The 14,829-nt window shown below is 44.5% G+C and overlaps 1 protein-coding gene across 2 annotated transcripts in view; it reads left to right on the top strand.

The window, feature by feature from the left end:
- The window catches only part of LOC129862180 (inactive serine protease PAMR1-like), a 59,737-nt gene that overhangs the window by 25,527 nt on the left and 19,381 nt on the right, over positions 1–14,829 (top strand). For both annotated transcript variants that reach the window (XM_055933582.1, XM_055933581.1), the window contains exon 3: positions 8,232–8,357. In XM_055933582.1, coding sequence (XP_055789557.1) covers positions 8,232–8,357 — 126 coding nt within the window. The remainder of the gene's footprint in view (positions 1–8,231; positions 8,358–14,829) is intronic.

Below are 14,829 nucleotides of genomic sequence, written 5' to 3'. Positions count from 1 at the left end.
AGGTGGGCGCCCTCATCTCCTGTCTGACTGGTAAAGCCCTGGAGTGGGCCAACGCCATCTGGGGAAGAGAAGGTTCTACCCCAGATAACTATGATGACTTCTCTCGCCGCTTCCGGGCAGTCTTTGATCATCCACCTGAAGGGAGAGCGGCGGGAGAGCGATTGTTCCATCTAAGACAGGGGATCAGGAGCGCTCAAGAATTCGCCCTGGACTTCCGTATTCTGGCCGCTGGTGCGGGATGGAATGAGCGGGCCCTGATCGATCATTCCTGGTGTAGTCTACGAGAGGAAGTTCGTAGGGAGCTAGCCTGCAGGGACACCACTCTCAACCTGGACCAGCTGGTTGGATTCATTTTTCCGGCTGGATAACCTGTTGGCCTCCCGCGGGCATCTAGATCGGGGTCCGCCCATTCCATTACCCAGCTCCTTGGATCCAACCCCTATGGAGTTGGGAGGGGCTGATAGGAGGGAGACCGGAGGGGGAACCACTCCATGTACCAACTGTGGACGCAGAGGGCACACTGCTGTCCGGTGCTGGGGTGTTTCTCCTGGAAGTCGAGGTAGCAGGCGGAGCACTGGTGGGTCGTCTCAGGTGAGTAGGCACAGAACTCACCCAGAGCCTTCTGTTGCACTCATGTGGTTACCTATAGAATTTCCTGAGGTTTCCCCGCATCCCCAGCATAAGGCGCTAGTAGATTCAGGCGCAGCTGGGAACTTTATTGACCACTCTTTGGCTCATAGCTTAGGGATCCCTATTATTGCTGTTGATGTTCCCTTCCCTGTACATGCCTTAGATAGTCGTCCTTTGGGGTCGGGGCTGGTTGGGGAGGTCACAGCGCCCATCGCTATGAGAACGCAGGGGGGATCACGAGGAGAGAATTAGTCTCTTCCTGATCGACTCTCCTGCGTTTCCTGTTGTGTTGGGTCTTCCCTGGTTGGCCTCATGATCCGATTATTTCGTGGCAACAGAGGGCTCTCAAGGGATGGTCCTGTCAGTGTTCAGGCAGGTGTGTAGGTGTTTCCTTAGGTGCCACTACGGTGGAAAGTCCAAACCAGGTTTCCACCATGCACATTCCTCAAGAATATGCCGATTTGACTCAATTACCACCCCATCGACCGGGGGATTGTGCGATAGATCTCTTGGTAGACGCTACACTTCCCAGGAGTCACGTGTATCCTCTGTCACAGGAGGAGACGGTGGCTATGGAGACATATGTCACCGAATCTCTGGTACAGGGATACATTCGGCCTTTCATCTCACCTTCTCCTCGACTATCTTTTTTGTGAAGAAGAAGGATGGAGGTTTGCGCCCGTGTATTGATTATCGCGGATTAAATAAGATCACGGTAAAATACAGTTACCCGCTACCACTTATAGCCAGTATGACGAGTCATTACACGGGGCACGCTTCTTCACAAAATTGGACCTCAGGAGCGCTTACAACCTGGTGCGTATCAAGGGGGGAGATGAGTGGAAGACAGCATTTAGCACCACTTCTGGGCATTATGAGTACCTCGTCATGCCGTACGGGTTAATGAGTGCTCCATCAGTCTTCCAATCCTTTGTGGATGAGATCTTCAGGGACCTGCACGGGCAGGGTGTAGTGGTGTATATAGATGACATTCTAATATACTCCGCTACACGCGCCGAGCATGTGTCCCTAGTGTGCAGGGTGCTTGGTCGACTGTTGGAGCATGACCTGTACGTCAAGGCAGAGAAATGTCTGTTCTTCCAACAGTACATCTCCTTCCTAGGGTACCGCTTTTCAGCGTCAGGGGTAGAGATGGAGAATGACCGCACTTCAGCCGTGCGTAATTGGCCGACTCCAACCACGGTAATGGAAGTGCAGCGGTTTTTAGGGTTTGCCAACTACTACAGGAGATTTATCCGAGGTTTTGGTCAGGTAGCGGCTCCCATTACCTCACTGCTGAAGGGAGGACCGGTGCGACTGCAGTGGACAGCTGGGGCGGACAGGGCGTTTGGTCACCTGAAGGCTCTGTTTACCTCAGCTCCCGTGCTGGCTAATCCTGATCCTTCCTTAGCATTCATAGTTGAGGTGGACGTGCCCGAGGCAGGGATAGGGGCTGTGCTGTCTCAGCGCTCGGGTAAGCCACTAAAGCTCCGCCCCTGTGCATTCTTTTCGAAGAAGCTCAGCCCGGCGGAGCGAAACTATGATGTGGGGGACCGGGAGTTGCTGGCTGTTGTCATGGCTCTGAAAGCGTGGAGACATTGGATTGAGGGGGCTAGACACCCTTTTCTCATTTGGACTGACCACCGCAATCTGGAGTACATCCGGGCGGCGAGGAGAATGAACCCTCGCCAGGCAAGGTGGGCCATGTTTTTCACCCGTTTTGATTTCACCCTTTCCTACAAAGCAGGTTCCCAGAACGTTAAGGCAGACGCACTGTCCCGGCTGTATGATACAGAGGAGAGGTCCTCAGATCCCACTCCCATAATTCCAGCCTCTCGCCTGGTGGCACCGGTGGTATGGGAGGTGGACGCGGACATCGAACGGAAATCACGTTCAAAGCCCATTCCACCTGACTGTCCAGCTGGGCGTATGTACGTTCCGTTTGATGTCCGCGATCGTTTGATCTGTTGGGCTCATACGTCACCCTCCTCTGGTCATCCTGGTATTGGTCGGACGGTGCGCTGCCTTGCTGGGAAGTACTGGTGGCCCACTTTAGCTAAGGACGTGCGGGTTTATGTTTCCTCCTGTTCGGTATGTGCACAGTGCAAGGCACCTAGACATCTGCCCAGAGGGAAATTACAACCCCTTCCCGTTCCACAGCGACCGTGGTCACACCTATCGGTCGATTTTGTGACGGATCTTCCCCGTTGCAGGGTAATACCACGATCCTGGTCGTTGTCGATCGGTTTTCTAAGTCCCCTTCCTTTGCCCGGTCTCCCTACGGCTCTACAAACTGCGGAGGCTCTGTTCACCCACGTATTCCGGCACTACGGGGTGCCTGAGGGTATAGTTTCTGATCGGGGTCCCCAATTTACGTCTAGAGTCTGGAGGGCGTTCATGGAACGCCTGGGGATCTCGGTCAGCCTTACCTCAGGTTTCCACCCCGAGAGCAACCGGCAGGTGGAAAGAGTCAACCAGGATGTGGGTAGGTTTCTGAGGTCCTATTGCCAGGACCGGCCGGGGGAGTGGGCAGCTTACATCCCCTGGGCGGAGATGGCCCAAAACTCCCTCCGCCACTCCTCTACCAACCTATCACCGTTTCAGTGTGTGCTAGGTTACCAGCCTGTCCTGGCACCATGGCATCAAAGCCAGATTGAGGCTCCTGCGGTGGATGAATGGTTTCGGCACTCAGAGGGGACTTGGAACGCTGCCCATGTGCGGTTACAACAGGCCATCAGGAGACAAAAGGCGAGTGCCGACCGCCACCGCAGTGAGGCCCCGGTGGATCGGGTCTGGCTCTCGACCCGAAACCTACCCCTTCACCTGCCCTGCCGGAAGCTGGGTCCGCGGTTTGTGGGGCCATTTAAAGTCCTGAGGAGACTGAACAAGGTTTGTTATAGGTTACAACTCCCCCCTGATTACCGTATTAATCCCTCGTTCCATGTGTCTCTCCTCAGGCCGGTGGTGGCTGGTCCGCTCCAGCAGTCTGAGGTGCGGGAGGTCCCTCCGCCCCCTCTTGACATCGAAGGGGTCCCGGCGTATATCGTAAGGGCCATCATGGATTCTAGACGCCGGGCGAGTGGCCTTCAGTACCTCGTGGAATGGGAGGGGTACGCTCCGGAGGAGAGATGCTGGGTACCGGTGGAGGACATTCTAGATCCGTCCATGTTACAAGAGTTTCGCCGTCTCCACCCGGATCGCCCTGCACCTCGCCCTTCGGGTCGTCTCCGAGGCCGGTATCGTCGCGCTGCTGGAGCCGCGCGTCAGGGGAGGGGTACTGTCACGACTTCCGCCGAATTCGGCCCTTCTCCTTGTTCGGGTGGTGTTCGGCGGTCGACGTCACCGGCTTTCTAGTCACCATCGATCCATTTTTCAGTTTTGTTTTGTCTGTATTATACACACCTGGTTTCAATTCCCCCATGTTCCCTATTTAACCCTCTGGCTTTCATTTCTGTTTTGTCCGTGATTGTTTGTGCGTTAGTGGTTGTGATGATTACGTGTGTGTTTGTGATTATTTCCATTTGTGGAACTTTTGCCGATATTTTGAGTAAAACACTGTGGTTTCGCTCAACACCTGTGTCCTGCGCTTGACTCCGATACTTCTCCGCACACAATCCTGACAGTCAGACACCGTTTAAATCATGAGAATCTCCTCTTTTTATTTCTGGGCAGCGAGCTCGGTTGTCATCAAATACTAGCCCCAAAATACTTTTTGCCCTTGGAACACTGAGCTCACCCCATTGTTTTCCTATGGAGAGGAATGCCGGTCTATTTCGCCAAATATCTCACAATGTGTATATTTAGATTTTTTCAAGTCAGGCACCATTTTAATCAGGAGAATCTCCTCTTTGTAAGGAAGCGGCGCAGGTCCTAATCCAGGCACTTGTCATCTCCCGTCTGGATTACTGCAACTCGCTGTTGGCTGGGCTCCCTGCCTGTGCCATTAAACCCCTACAACTCATCCAGAACGCCGCAGCCCGTCTGGTGTTCAACCTTCCCAAGTTCTCTCACGTCACCCCGCTCCTCCGCTCTCTCCACTGGCTTCAGTTGAAGCTCGCATCCGCTACAAGACCATGGTGCTTGCCTACGGAGCTGTGATGGGAACGGCACCTCAGTACCTTCAGGCTCTGATCAGGCCCTACACCCAAACAAGGGCACTGCGTTCATCCACCTCTGGCCTGCTCGCCTCCCTACCACTGAGGAAGTACAGTTCCCGCTCAGCCCAGTCAAAACTGTTCGCTGCTCTGGCACCCCAATGGTGGAACAAACTCCCTCACGACGCCAGGACAGCGGAGTCAATCACCACCTTCCGGAGACACCTGAAACCCCACCTCTTCAAGCAATCCTTCTGACCCCCCCCCCCCCCTTAAAAGATTTAGATGCACTATTGTAAAGTGGCTGTTCCACTGGATGTCATAAGGTGAATGCACCAATTTGTAAGTCGCTCTGGATAAGAGCGTCTGCTAAATGACTTATATGTAAATGTAATGTAACTATGTAACTGTGTGCAGCGAACTCATTTGTAATCGATCACTAGACCAGAAATAGTCAGAAGTTTTCATTTTTTCCCTACTTTCTCATTACGCAGACATAAGCACAGTTGACATATTCCTTTAAATTAGAAATGACGGCGACAAAAAAAATTAACAATACAAAACAACCGTGAAGCTTAACCTCTCTGGGATAGCGGGACGCTTGCGTCCCACCTGGCCAATAGCCAGGGAGAATGTAGAGCGCCAGATTCAAAACAATTATATCAAATCAAACTTTCATTAAATCACACATATAAGATATCCAATTAAAGCTACACTCGTTGTGAATCCAGCCAACATGTCAGATTTCAAAAAGGCTTTTCGGCGAAAGCATAAGATGCTATTATCTGATGATAGCAAAATGTCAACAAGAGAGTGTAGCCTATTTCAACCCTGCCGGCGCTACTCAAAACGCAGATATAAAATATAAAACATGCATTACCTTTGACGAGATTCTTTTGATGGCACTCCAATATGTCCCATAAACATCACAAATGGTCCTTTTGTTCGATTCATTCCGTCCATATATATCCAAATTGTCCATTTATTTGGCGCCGTTGTACCAGAAAAAACAGCTTCCAATTTGCGCAAAGTCACGACAAAATATCAAAAAAATTACCTCTAAACTTTGCCAAAACATTTCAAAGTGCTTTTGTAATACAACTTAAGGTATTTGTAAACGTTAATACTCGATCAAATTGAAGACGGGTCTATCTGTTTTCAATACAGGAGATCAACAAACGAACGCTACTTTTCTAGTATTGCGCAACTCTCAAACAGTATACAAGACGTTACTCTACTTCCTGGTATCCTTCTTCTTCATTTCACAAATGAATAACCTCAACCTATTTCCCAAGACTAGTGACATCCAGTGGAAGCAGTAGGAACTGAGAGTAGACTGATGAGAAATCTGGCCTGCCCATAAAATCTCATTGAACAGACAGTGACTTTAAAAAAATGGTTAGTCCTCAGGGTTTTGCCTGCTAAATAAGTTCTGTTATACTTACAGATATGATTCAAACAGTTTTAGAAACTTCAGAGTGTTTTCTATCCAAATCTACTAATAATATGCATATCTTATATTCTGGGGATGAGTAGATTGGGCACGCTATTTTTCCCTAAGTGAAAACTCTGCCCCCTATCATAGAGAAGTTAAGGGCTATGTGCCACAAACAAAGTAAACTTCCCACACAACTTACCTAAGTATGGTTCCCAATCAGAGACAACGATAGACAGCTGTCCCTGATTGAGAACCATACCCGGCCAAAACATAGAAAAACAAAATCATAGAAAACAAAAACGTAGAATGCCCACCCCAAATCACACCCTGACTAAATCAAATAGAGACATAAAAAGGCTCTCTAAGGTCAGGGCGTGACAATTTCAAATACAGTTGAGGGAAAACACAGGTTGGAAAGCAATGACTCCTGCTGAAAAGAGAAGACTATACTGGAAGGCTACCGAAATATTTGATCAACTTCCAAATATTGTTTTACAAAAGAGAGCGGGTAGGCTTTTGGCACGAGCGCATCAACAATCGCCAGTGAAACTGGAAAGCATTTTTTGGACTATAATTTCATCCTCATATTGTAGTCTACAATATAATGTCTCCACACACCTAGGCTTAGGCTATTGATGGATTCAAGACAATGTTTTTATTGATCTCAGATTCTGAGATTGTCAGTGCCATTTCGATCATTTGTGCAGTATTAAAAAGGATTCTGCCAAAGTCTAAAGTAAAATGAATTGCATGAAATGTGTTTTTAAAAGGCCAACAATTTCCTTGCCCCTTGGCTACTAAAAATGTTCCTCATGTGTGCAACTTCTGTAAGTGCCTCTACTGTACTCTACTGCTCTATGCCACTACCGCAAATGCAATGATATGCATGCAACGCTATATAATAAAATATTTTTTCCCCCCATGCTTTCTGATGCCTCAGAAGTCCCCAGGTCACCCCCCTCTAGCACTCACTTTTGTTCCGGCACCTTCTGATTTACAAATTAAGCACTGCTCAAAAGGCTTCTTTTCTCCAAGCTGAGACCTTGAAACTGAGACACCCCCTTTGGTTCTCAAAACAATGTTCTGGGCGTACTGAAAAATTGCTTATACCGATTGAGAGGATTCCTCCCATGCACAATCAATCAGTCAGTTGCATGCAACCCAGTCGAATTGGTTATGAGAAAAGCACAAACATAACATTTTCCTTCACACCTCTGTTTGCTCTCCTGTTGTGTATTTACTCTGTGTGGGAGGTCTGTTGGCAATAACAAGGTTAATACAGCATAAATAACCCAAGAGAAAACATATTGCTGAAAAAGCACAATGAGTAGATATAATATTTCACCACAAGTTGTTGCATGAATTATTGACCAATGGGAATATGCTAATACTTTCTCTTTATCAACATATATTCTTCATCTGCTTCATCTTCACATCACATGTACTCCTCGGCCTGAACTATTGGCCAGACACCCACACATTATTGACAGATACACACACACGCGCATTCCTTTCCACTCGGAGGATACCCTATGGAGGAGGAGACATGCTAAAGTCATGTGATGTTTACACTGATACCTGTTGGTGTTCATTTGTCCTGCTGCTGCATCTCTGACACCCATATCTCTGACTCCCAGCCTGTCCTCAGGATGTCTGCACTGCAGAGCACCACAGAACCCCCAAAGTGAAAATATATCTGAAACTCAGTCCTTCTGGGGGTTTTCTGGACATTTCTATTTCAGGAAGAACACATGTGTTTTTGAGGTTTTGTTACCCTGGTACAGTAGATGATGAGCCTGATGAGTTTAGCAGGACTGAGCTAAAGAGCCTGAGCTAAAGAGCAAACAGGCACTAAGGCGAATACAGTAGAGGTATGTGGCTGATTGTAACCGAACAGTCATTGGGAACGGTCACACCAAGACTGTGACTGAATGCATCACCCTTATGGTGAAGAGGTTTTAGATGTTTTAGTGTTCAATCAGCACTATATAACCTCTCACTCTTTGTCTCTTTCTCCCTGCATTCACCCTCTTTTTTTTCTTTTCTTTCATCTCCTCTCTCTGTCTTAGGTTGCAGCATATTTGAGAACTGTAAGGGGTGTAACAATGGGACGTGGGGGCCCAGAGATGATTTCTTCGTCAAGGGGAAGTACTGTGCTGAGTGTCGACCCGGCTGGTCAGGTGGTGACTGCTTAAGTGAGTTCACTCCTTCTCCCATATACCTCTACCCACATTACCTCACAGCATGGTTACGGGTAAAACTCACCCTTAACCACAGATCTAGGATCAGTTTACCTTATTCCCCCAGTTCAAACAAAAACCATCAGGGGGATTAAATAATATCTCAACCTGTATCAAGGTTATAGGCAACTTTTACTAGCTTCCCTTCCATGCCTTATACCTACAAGCCAGTTAATTAAACTGAACCAAAATAGAAATGCAACATGCAACAATTTCTAAGATTGTGCTGAATTACAGTTCATATAAACAAATATGTCAATTGAAATACATTCATTAGGCCCTAATCTATGGATTTCATATGAATAGGAATAGAGATACGAATCTGTTGTTCACAGATAACTTTTAAAAATAGGTAGGGGTGTGGTTCAGAACAGTCAGGATCTGGTGTGACCACGATTTGCCTCATGCAGCGTGACACATCTCGTTCTCATAGTGGATCAGGTTGTTGATTGTGGCCTGTGGAATGTAGTCCCACTCTTCTTCAATGGCTGTGTGAAGTAACTGGTTATTGCCGGGAACTGGAACATACTGTCGTACACGTCAATCCAGAGCATCCCAAACATGCTCAATAGGTGACAGTTCTACCGAATATGCAGGCCATGGAAGAACTAGAACATTTTCAGCTTCCAAGAATTGTATACAAATCCTTGCAACATGGGGCCGTGCATTATTATGCTGAAACATGAGGCGGATGAATGGCATGACAATGGGCCTTAGGATCTCGTTACGTTATCTCTGTGCATTCAAATTGCATACGATAAAATGCCATTTCATTCGTTGTCTGTAGTTTATGCCTGTCCACACCATAACCCCACCGCCACCATGGGGCACTCTATTCACAATGTTGACATCAGCAAAGCACTCGCCCACATGACGCCATACACTTGGTCTGTGGTTGTGAGGCCGGTTGGACGTACTGCCAATTTCTCTAAAACAACATTGGAGGCTGCTTATGGTGGAGAAATTAACATTATATTCTCTGGCAACAGATTTGGTGGACATTCCTGCAGTCAGCATGCCAATTTTACGCTCCCTCAAAACTTGTGACATCTGTAGCATTGTGTTGATCATTATATAAGGTTCACCTGTGTAATGATCATGCTGTTTAATCATCTTCTTGATATGCCACAACTGTCAGGTGGATGGATTATCTTGGCAAAGGAGAAATGCTCAGTAACATGGATGTAAACAAATGTGTGCACAAAATGTTAGATAAATAAGCTTTTTATGCGAATGGAACATTTCTGTGACCTTACATGTTGTGTTTATATTTTTGTTCAGTGTACTATAGGAGAGACGTCTGGCACAACCGTATGTTGGGTGGATGAAACCCAAATGCCACAGGGTTTTCTCATTCAATGAGCTGAAATGACAAGTCAAGACACTGTTAATCAATATCCTGGAATCTCACAATACCATGTGATATGTCATGTCTGGAGTATAGCTTTAACAATATGCAAATAACAAAATGTGCTGTGAGGCACAGGTAGAAAGACTTTTCATCAACAGCAGAAACTTGGCATGTATTTGCGGCTCTAGGCCGCAGGCCTGTGGTTTCTGCGTATTTTGTATATTTTTTCCAGCCTGCAGTTTTAATTTGTCTCCCACTTGAAATGTATTCTTTTTTTCATGTATTTTGTATGTGCTATCTAGAAACTAAATGGGTTATTTGGCTGAGCCCATAGGAGAACCCTTTTTGGTTCCAGGTTGAACCCTTTACACAGATGGTTCTACATTGAACCCAAAAGTGTTCCACCTGGAACCAAAAATGGTTATCCTATGGGGACAGCCGAAGAACATGCAACATGCAATTCCTCAACTCTACAAGGCAAAAACATACAGTGTAATTTGTAAACATTTCTAAAAACATAAATCCACTTTGACATTATGGGGTATTGTGTGTACTGTAGATCAGTGCCTTCAGAAAGTGTTCACACCCCTTGACTTGTCGGACTACAATTGATTTAATTGTCATTTATTGTTAACGATCGAGTGGAATAAATCATACATACTGTATACACATTGTTGTCCTTAAGCCATTTTGCCACAACTTTGGAAGTATGCTTGGGGTCATTGTCCATTTGGAAGACCCATTTCCGACCAAGCTTTACCTTCCTGACTAATGTCTTGAGATGTTGCTTTAATATATCCACATAATTCTCTTTCCTCATGATGCCATCTATTTTGTGAAGTGCACCAGTCCCTCCTGCAGCAAAGCATCCCCACAACATGATGCTGCCACCCCCGTGCTTCACGGTTGGGATGGTGTTCTTCGGCTTGCAAGCACCCCCCTTTTTCCTCCAAACATAACGATGGTCATTATGGCCAAACAGTCCTATTTTTGTTTCATCAGAACAGAGGACATTTCTCCAAAAAGTATGATCTTCGTCCCCATGTGCAGTTGCAAACTGTAGTCTGTCTTTATTAATGGCGGTTTTGGAGCAGTGGCTTCTTCCTTGCTGAGCGGCCTTTCAGGTTATGTCGATATAAGTTTCCTCCAGCATCTTCACAAGGTCCTTTGCTGTTCTTCTGGGATTGATTTGCACTTTTCACACCAAAGTACGTTCATCTCTAGGAGACAGAACGCGTCTCCTTCCTGAGCGGTATGACGGCTGCGTGGTCCTATGGTGTTTATACTTGCGTACTATTGTTTGTACAGATAAACGTGGCACCTTCAGGCGTTTGGAAATTGCTCCTAAGGATGAGCCAGACTTGTGGAGGTCTGCAATTAATTTTCTGAGGTCTTGGCTGATTTCTTTTGATTTTCCCATGATGTCAAGCAAAGAGGCACTGAGTTTGAAGGTAGGCCTTGAAATACATCCACAGGTACACCTCCAATTGACTCAAATGATGTCAATTAGCCTATCAGAATCTTCTAAATCTGCCATGACATAATTTTCTGGAATTTTCCAAGCTGTTTGAAGGCACAGTCAACTTAGTGTATGTAAACTCCTGACCCACTGGATTTGTGATACAGTGAATTATAAGTGAAATCTGTCTGTAAACAATTGTTGGAAATATTACTGGTGTCATGCACAGAGTAGATGTTCTAACTGACTTGCCAAAACTATAGTTTGTTAACAAGAAATTTGTGGAGTGGTTGAAAAACGAGTTTTAATGACTCCAACCTAAGTTTATGTAAACTTCCGACAACAACTGTATATTTTTTTTTACATACATTTCTGCACTAATATATATTGATTAGATACTGTAAGTATTCAACCCCCTGCGTCAATACATGTTAGAATCACCTTTGGCATCGATTACAGCTGTGAGTCTTTCTGGGTAAGTCGCTAAGGGATTTGCACACCTGGAGTGTAAGATAGTTTCCCATTATTCTTTAAAACATTCTTAAAGCTCTGTCAAGTTGTTAACCATTGCAAGACAGCTATTTTCAAGTCTTGCAATAGAGTTTCAAGCAAATTTCAATCAAACTGTGACTAGGCCACTTAGGAATATTCCATGTTGTCTTGGTAAGTAAACACTTGGCCTAGTGTTTTAGGTTATTTTCCTGCTGAAAGGTGAATTTCTCTACCAGTGTCTGGTGGGAAGCAGACTGAACCAAGTTTTCCTCTTGGATCTTACCTGTGCTTAGCTCTATTCTGTTTATTTTTACCCAAAACAGAGCCCTTGCCAATGACAAGCACACCCATAATATGATGTAGCCACCACCATGCGTGAAAACACGTACTCAGTCATGTGTTGGATTTGCCCAAAACATAACACTTTGTATTCAGTATTATTCAGTATTAGTGCCTTGATGCATGTTTTGGAATATTTGTATTGTGCATAGGCTTCCTTCTTTCCACTCTGTCATTTATGTTAGGATTGTGGAGTAAATACAATGTTTTTGATCCATCCTCAGTTATCTCCTATCACAGCCATTAAACTCTGTAACTGTTTTAATATCACCATTGGCCTCATGGTGAAATCCCTGAGTGGTTTCCTTCCCCCCTGGCAACTGAGTTGGGAAGGGTGCCTGTATCTTTGTAGTAACTGTGTATATAGATACACCATCCAAAATGTAATTCATACCTTCATCATGCTCAAAGGGATATTCAGTGTCTCCTTTATTTTATTTTTACCCATCTACCAATAGGTGCCTTTCTTTGTGAGGCCTTGTAATACCTCCCTGGTCTTTGTCGTGAAATACACTGCTTGACTGAGGGAAGTTACAAATAATTGGATGTTTTGGGTACAGAGATGGGGTAGTCCTTTAAAAATCATGTTAAACACTATTATTGCACACAGAGTGAGTCCATACAACGTATTATGTGACTTGTTACTTTACTTCTGAACTTATTTAAGTTTGCCATAACAAAAGGGTTGAATACTTACTGACTCAAGACATTTTAGCTTTTCATTTTTAATTAATTGTCAAACATTCTAAAAACATAATTCCACTTTGACATTATTGGGTACTGTGTGTAGATTTGTGTCACAAAATCTCAATATAATCAATTTTAAGTTCAGGCAGTAACACAACAAAATGTGACTGACCTCGGTCTTATGTCGCAAAATTTGAAATTGTAGTTTTTACATTGGATAAAAGTAGAGACTCAGAACTAGACAATGGTATATCATACACTACAGTTGAGGAACAATGTAAAAGTAATTCTGCTTTGAAAGTTGATACATTTGTAACCTCACTTGAATATTTTGGTAAACCTACTGGAGAGCTCTCCTTTGTCTACACACATTCAGCATCGTTCACACCCTCTTAAACCTTAGTCCTACCCATCTCTTTAAAACTTCTTATGGCTGCAATCCCGCTAACGGGATGATATGACAACAGCCAATTGAAAGTGCAGGGCACCAAATTAAAAAAACAGAAATCTCATAATTAAAATTCCTCAGACATACATGTGTCTTATACCATTTGAAAGGTAATCTTGTTGTTAATCCCACCAAAGTGTCCGATTTTAAAATATGCTTTTCAGCGAAAGCACTACAAACGATTATGTTAGGTCACACCAAACCACAATAAGCACAGCCATTTTTCCAGCGAAATATACCAGTCACAAAAATCTGAAATATATCTAAAATTAATCACTAACCTTTGATGATCTTCATCAGATGACACTCATAGGACTTCATGTTACACAATACATGCATGTTTTGTTTGATAAAGTTCATATTTATATAAAAAAATCTGAGTTTACATTGGCGCGTTACATTCACTAGTTCCAAAAACATCCAGTGATAGTGCATAACCACATCGTTTCAACATAAATACTCATCATAAATGTAGATGATAATACAAGTTATACACATGGAATTATAGATATACCTCTCCTTAATGCAACCGCTGTGTCAGATTTCAAAAAAACTTTACGGAAAAAGCAAACCATGCAACAATCTGAGACGGAGCTCAGAACAATAGTAAAATTAGCCGCCATGTTGGAGTCTACAGAAACCAGAAAATACATGATAAATGTTTCCTTACCTTTGATGAACTTCATCAGAATGCAGTCCTAGGAATCCCAGGTCCACAATAAATGCTTGATTTGTTCGATAATGTCCGTTATTTATGTCCAATTAGCTACTTTGGTTAGCGCATTTGGTAAACAATTCCAAAGTCACAAAGCGCATCCACTATAACGTGACGAAATGTCCAAAAGTTCCGTAACAGTCAGTAGAAACATGTCAAACGATGTATTGAATCAATCTTTAGAATGTTGTTAACATACATCTTGAATAATGTTCCAACCGGAGAATTACATTGACTTCAGTTGAGCGATGGAACAGAGCTGCCTCTCACATGAACGCGCGTGTTCAATGCGTGTTCACCTCATGGCAGTGGTGAATCATTCCTGTCTCCTTCGGCCCCCCTTCACATTAGAGTCATCAGACAAAGTTCTATTGACTGTTGACATCTAGTGGAAGCCGTAGGAATTGAAAACTCATCCATATCTCGCTGTAATTTCAATGGGATCTTGGTTGAAAATCTACCAGCCTCAGAAAAAATCCAAACAGGAAGTGGAACTTCTCAAGTTTTTGCCTGCCATATGAGTTCTGTTATACTCAAAAACATAATTCAAACAGTTTTAGAAATTCAGAGTGTTTTCTATCCAATACGAATAATATGCATATATTAGCAACTATGACTGAGGAGCAGGCCGTTTACTCTGGGCACCTCTGTGCACCTTTCATCCAAGCTACTCAATACTGCCCCTGCAGCCATAAGTGAGGCCAAGTACTAAACAACCAAAGATTTCAAGACAGGGCTGGTTTATACTATGTCTATTGACAGTTGTTGCAGTGACATCATGAACATGCTATTTTTGTCCGACATCAAACTTGTCGTTGTCGTTTTGAAAAAGTATAAACACAAAAACTACAGGCTGCATGACATCAGCAGCCTGGTGGTACAAAATAGCATAACTCCTGCAGTGTATTTTAACACCAATAAATCCACCCGTTTAAA

This window comes from Salvelinus fontinalis, chromosome 9 (assembly GCF_029448725.1).
Source record: "Salvelinus fontinalis isolate EN_2023a chromosome 9, ASM2944872v1, whole genome shotgun sequence".
Taxonomy (NCBI): Eukaryota; Metazoa; Chordata; class Actinopteri; order Salmoniformes; family Salmonidae; genus Salvelinus; species Salvelinus fontinalis.
Note: the sequence above shows the minus strand (reverse complement) of the source record. Positions and strands in the feature narration are given on the sequence as shown.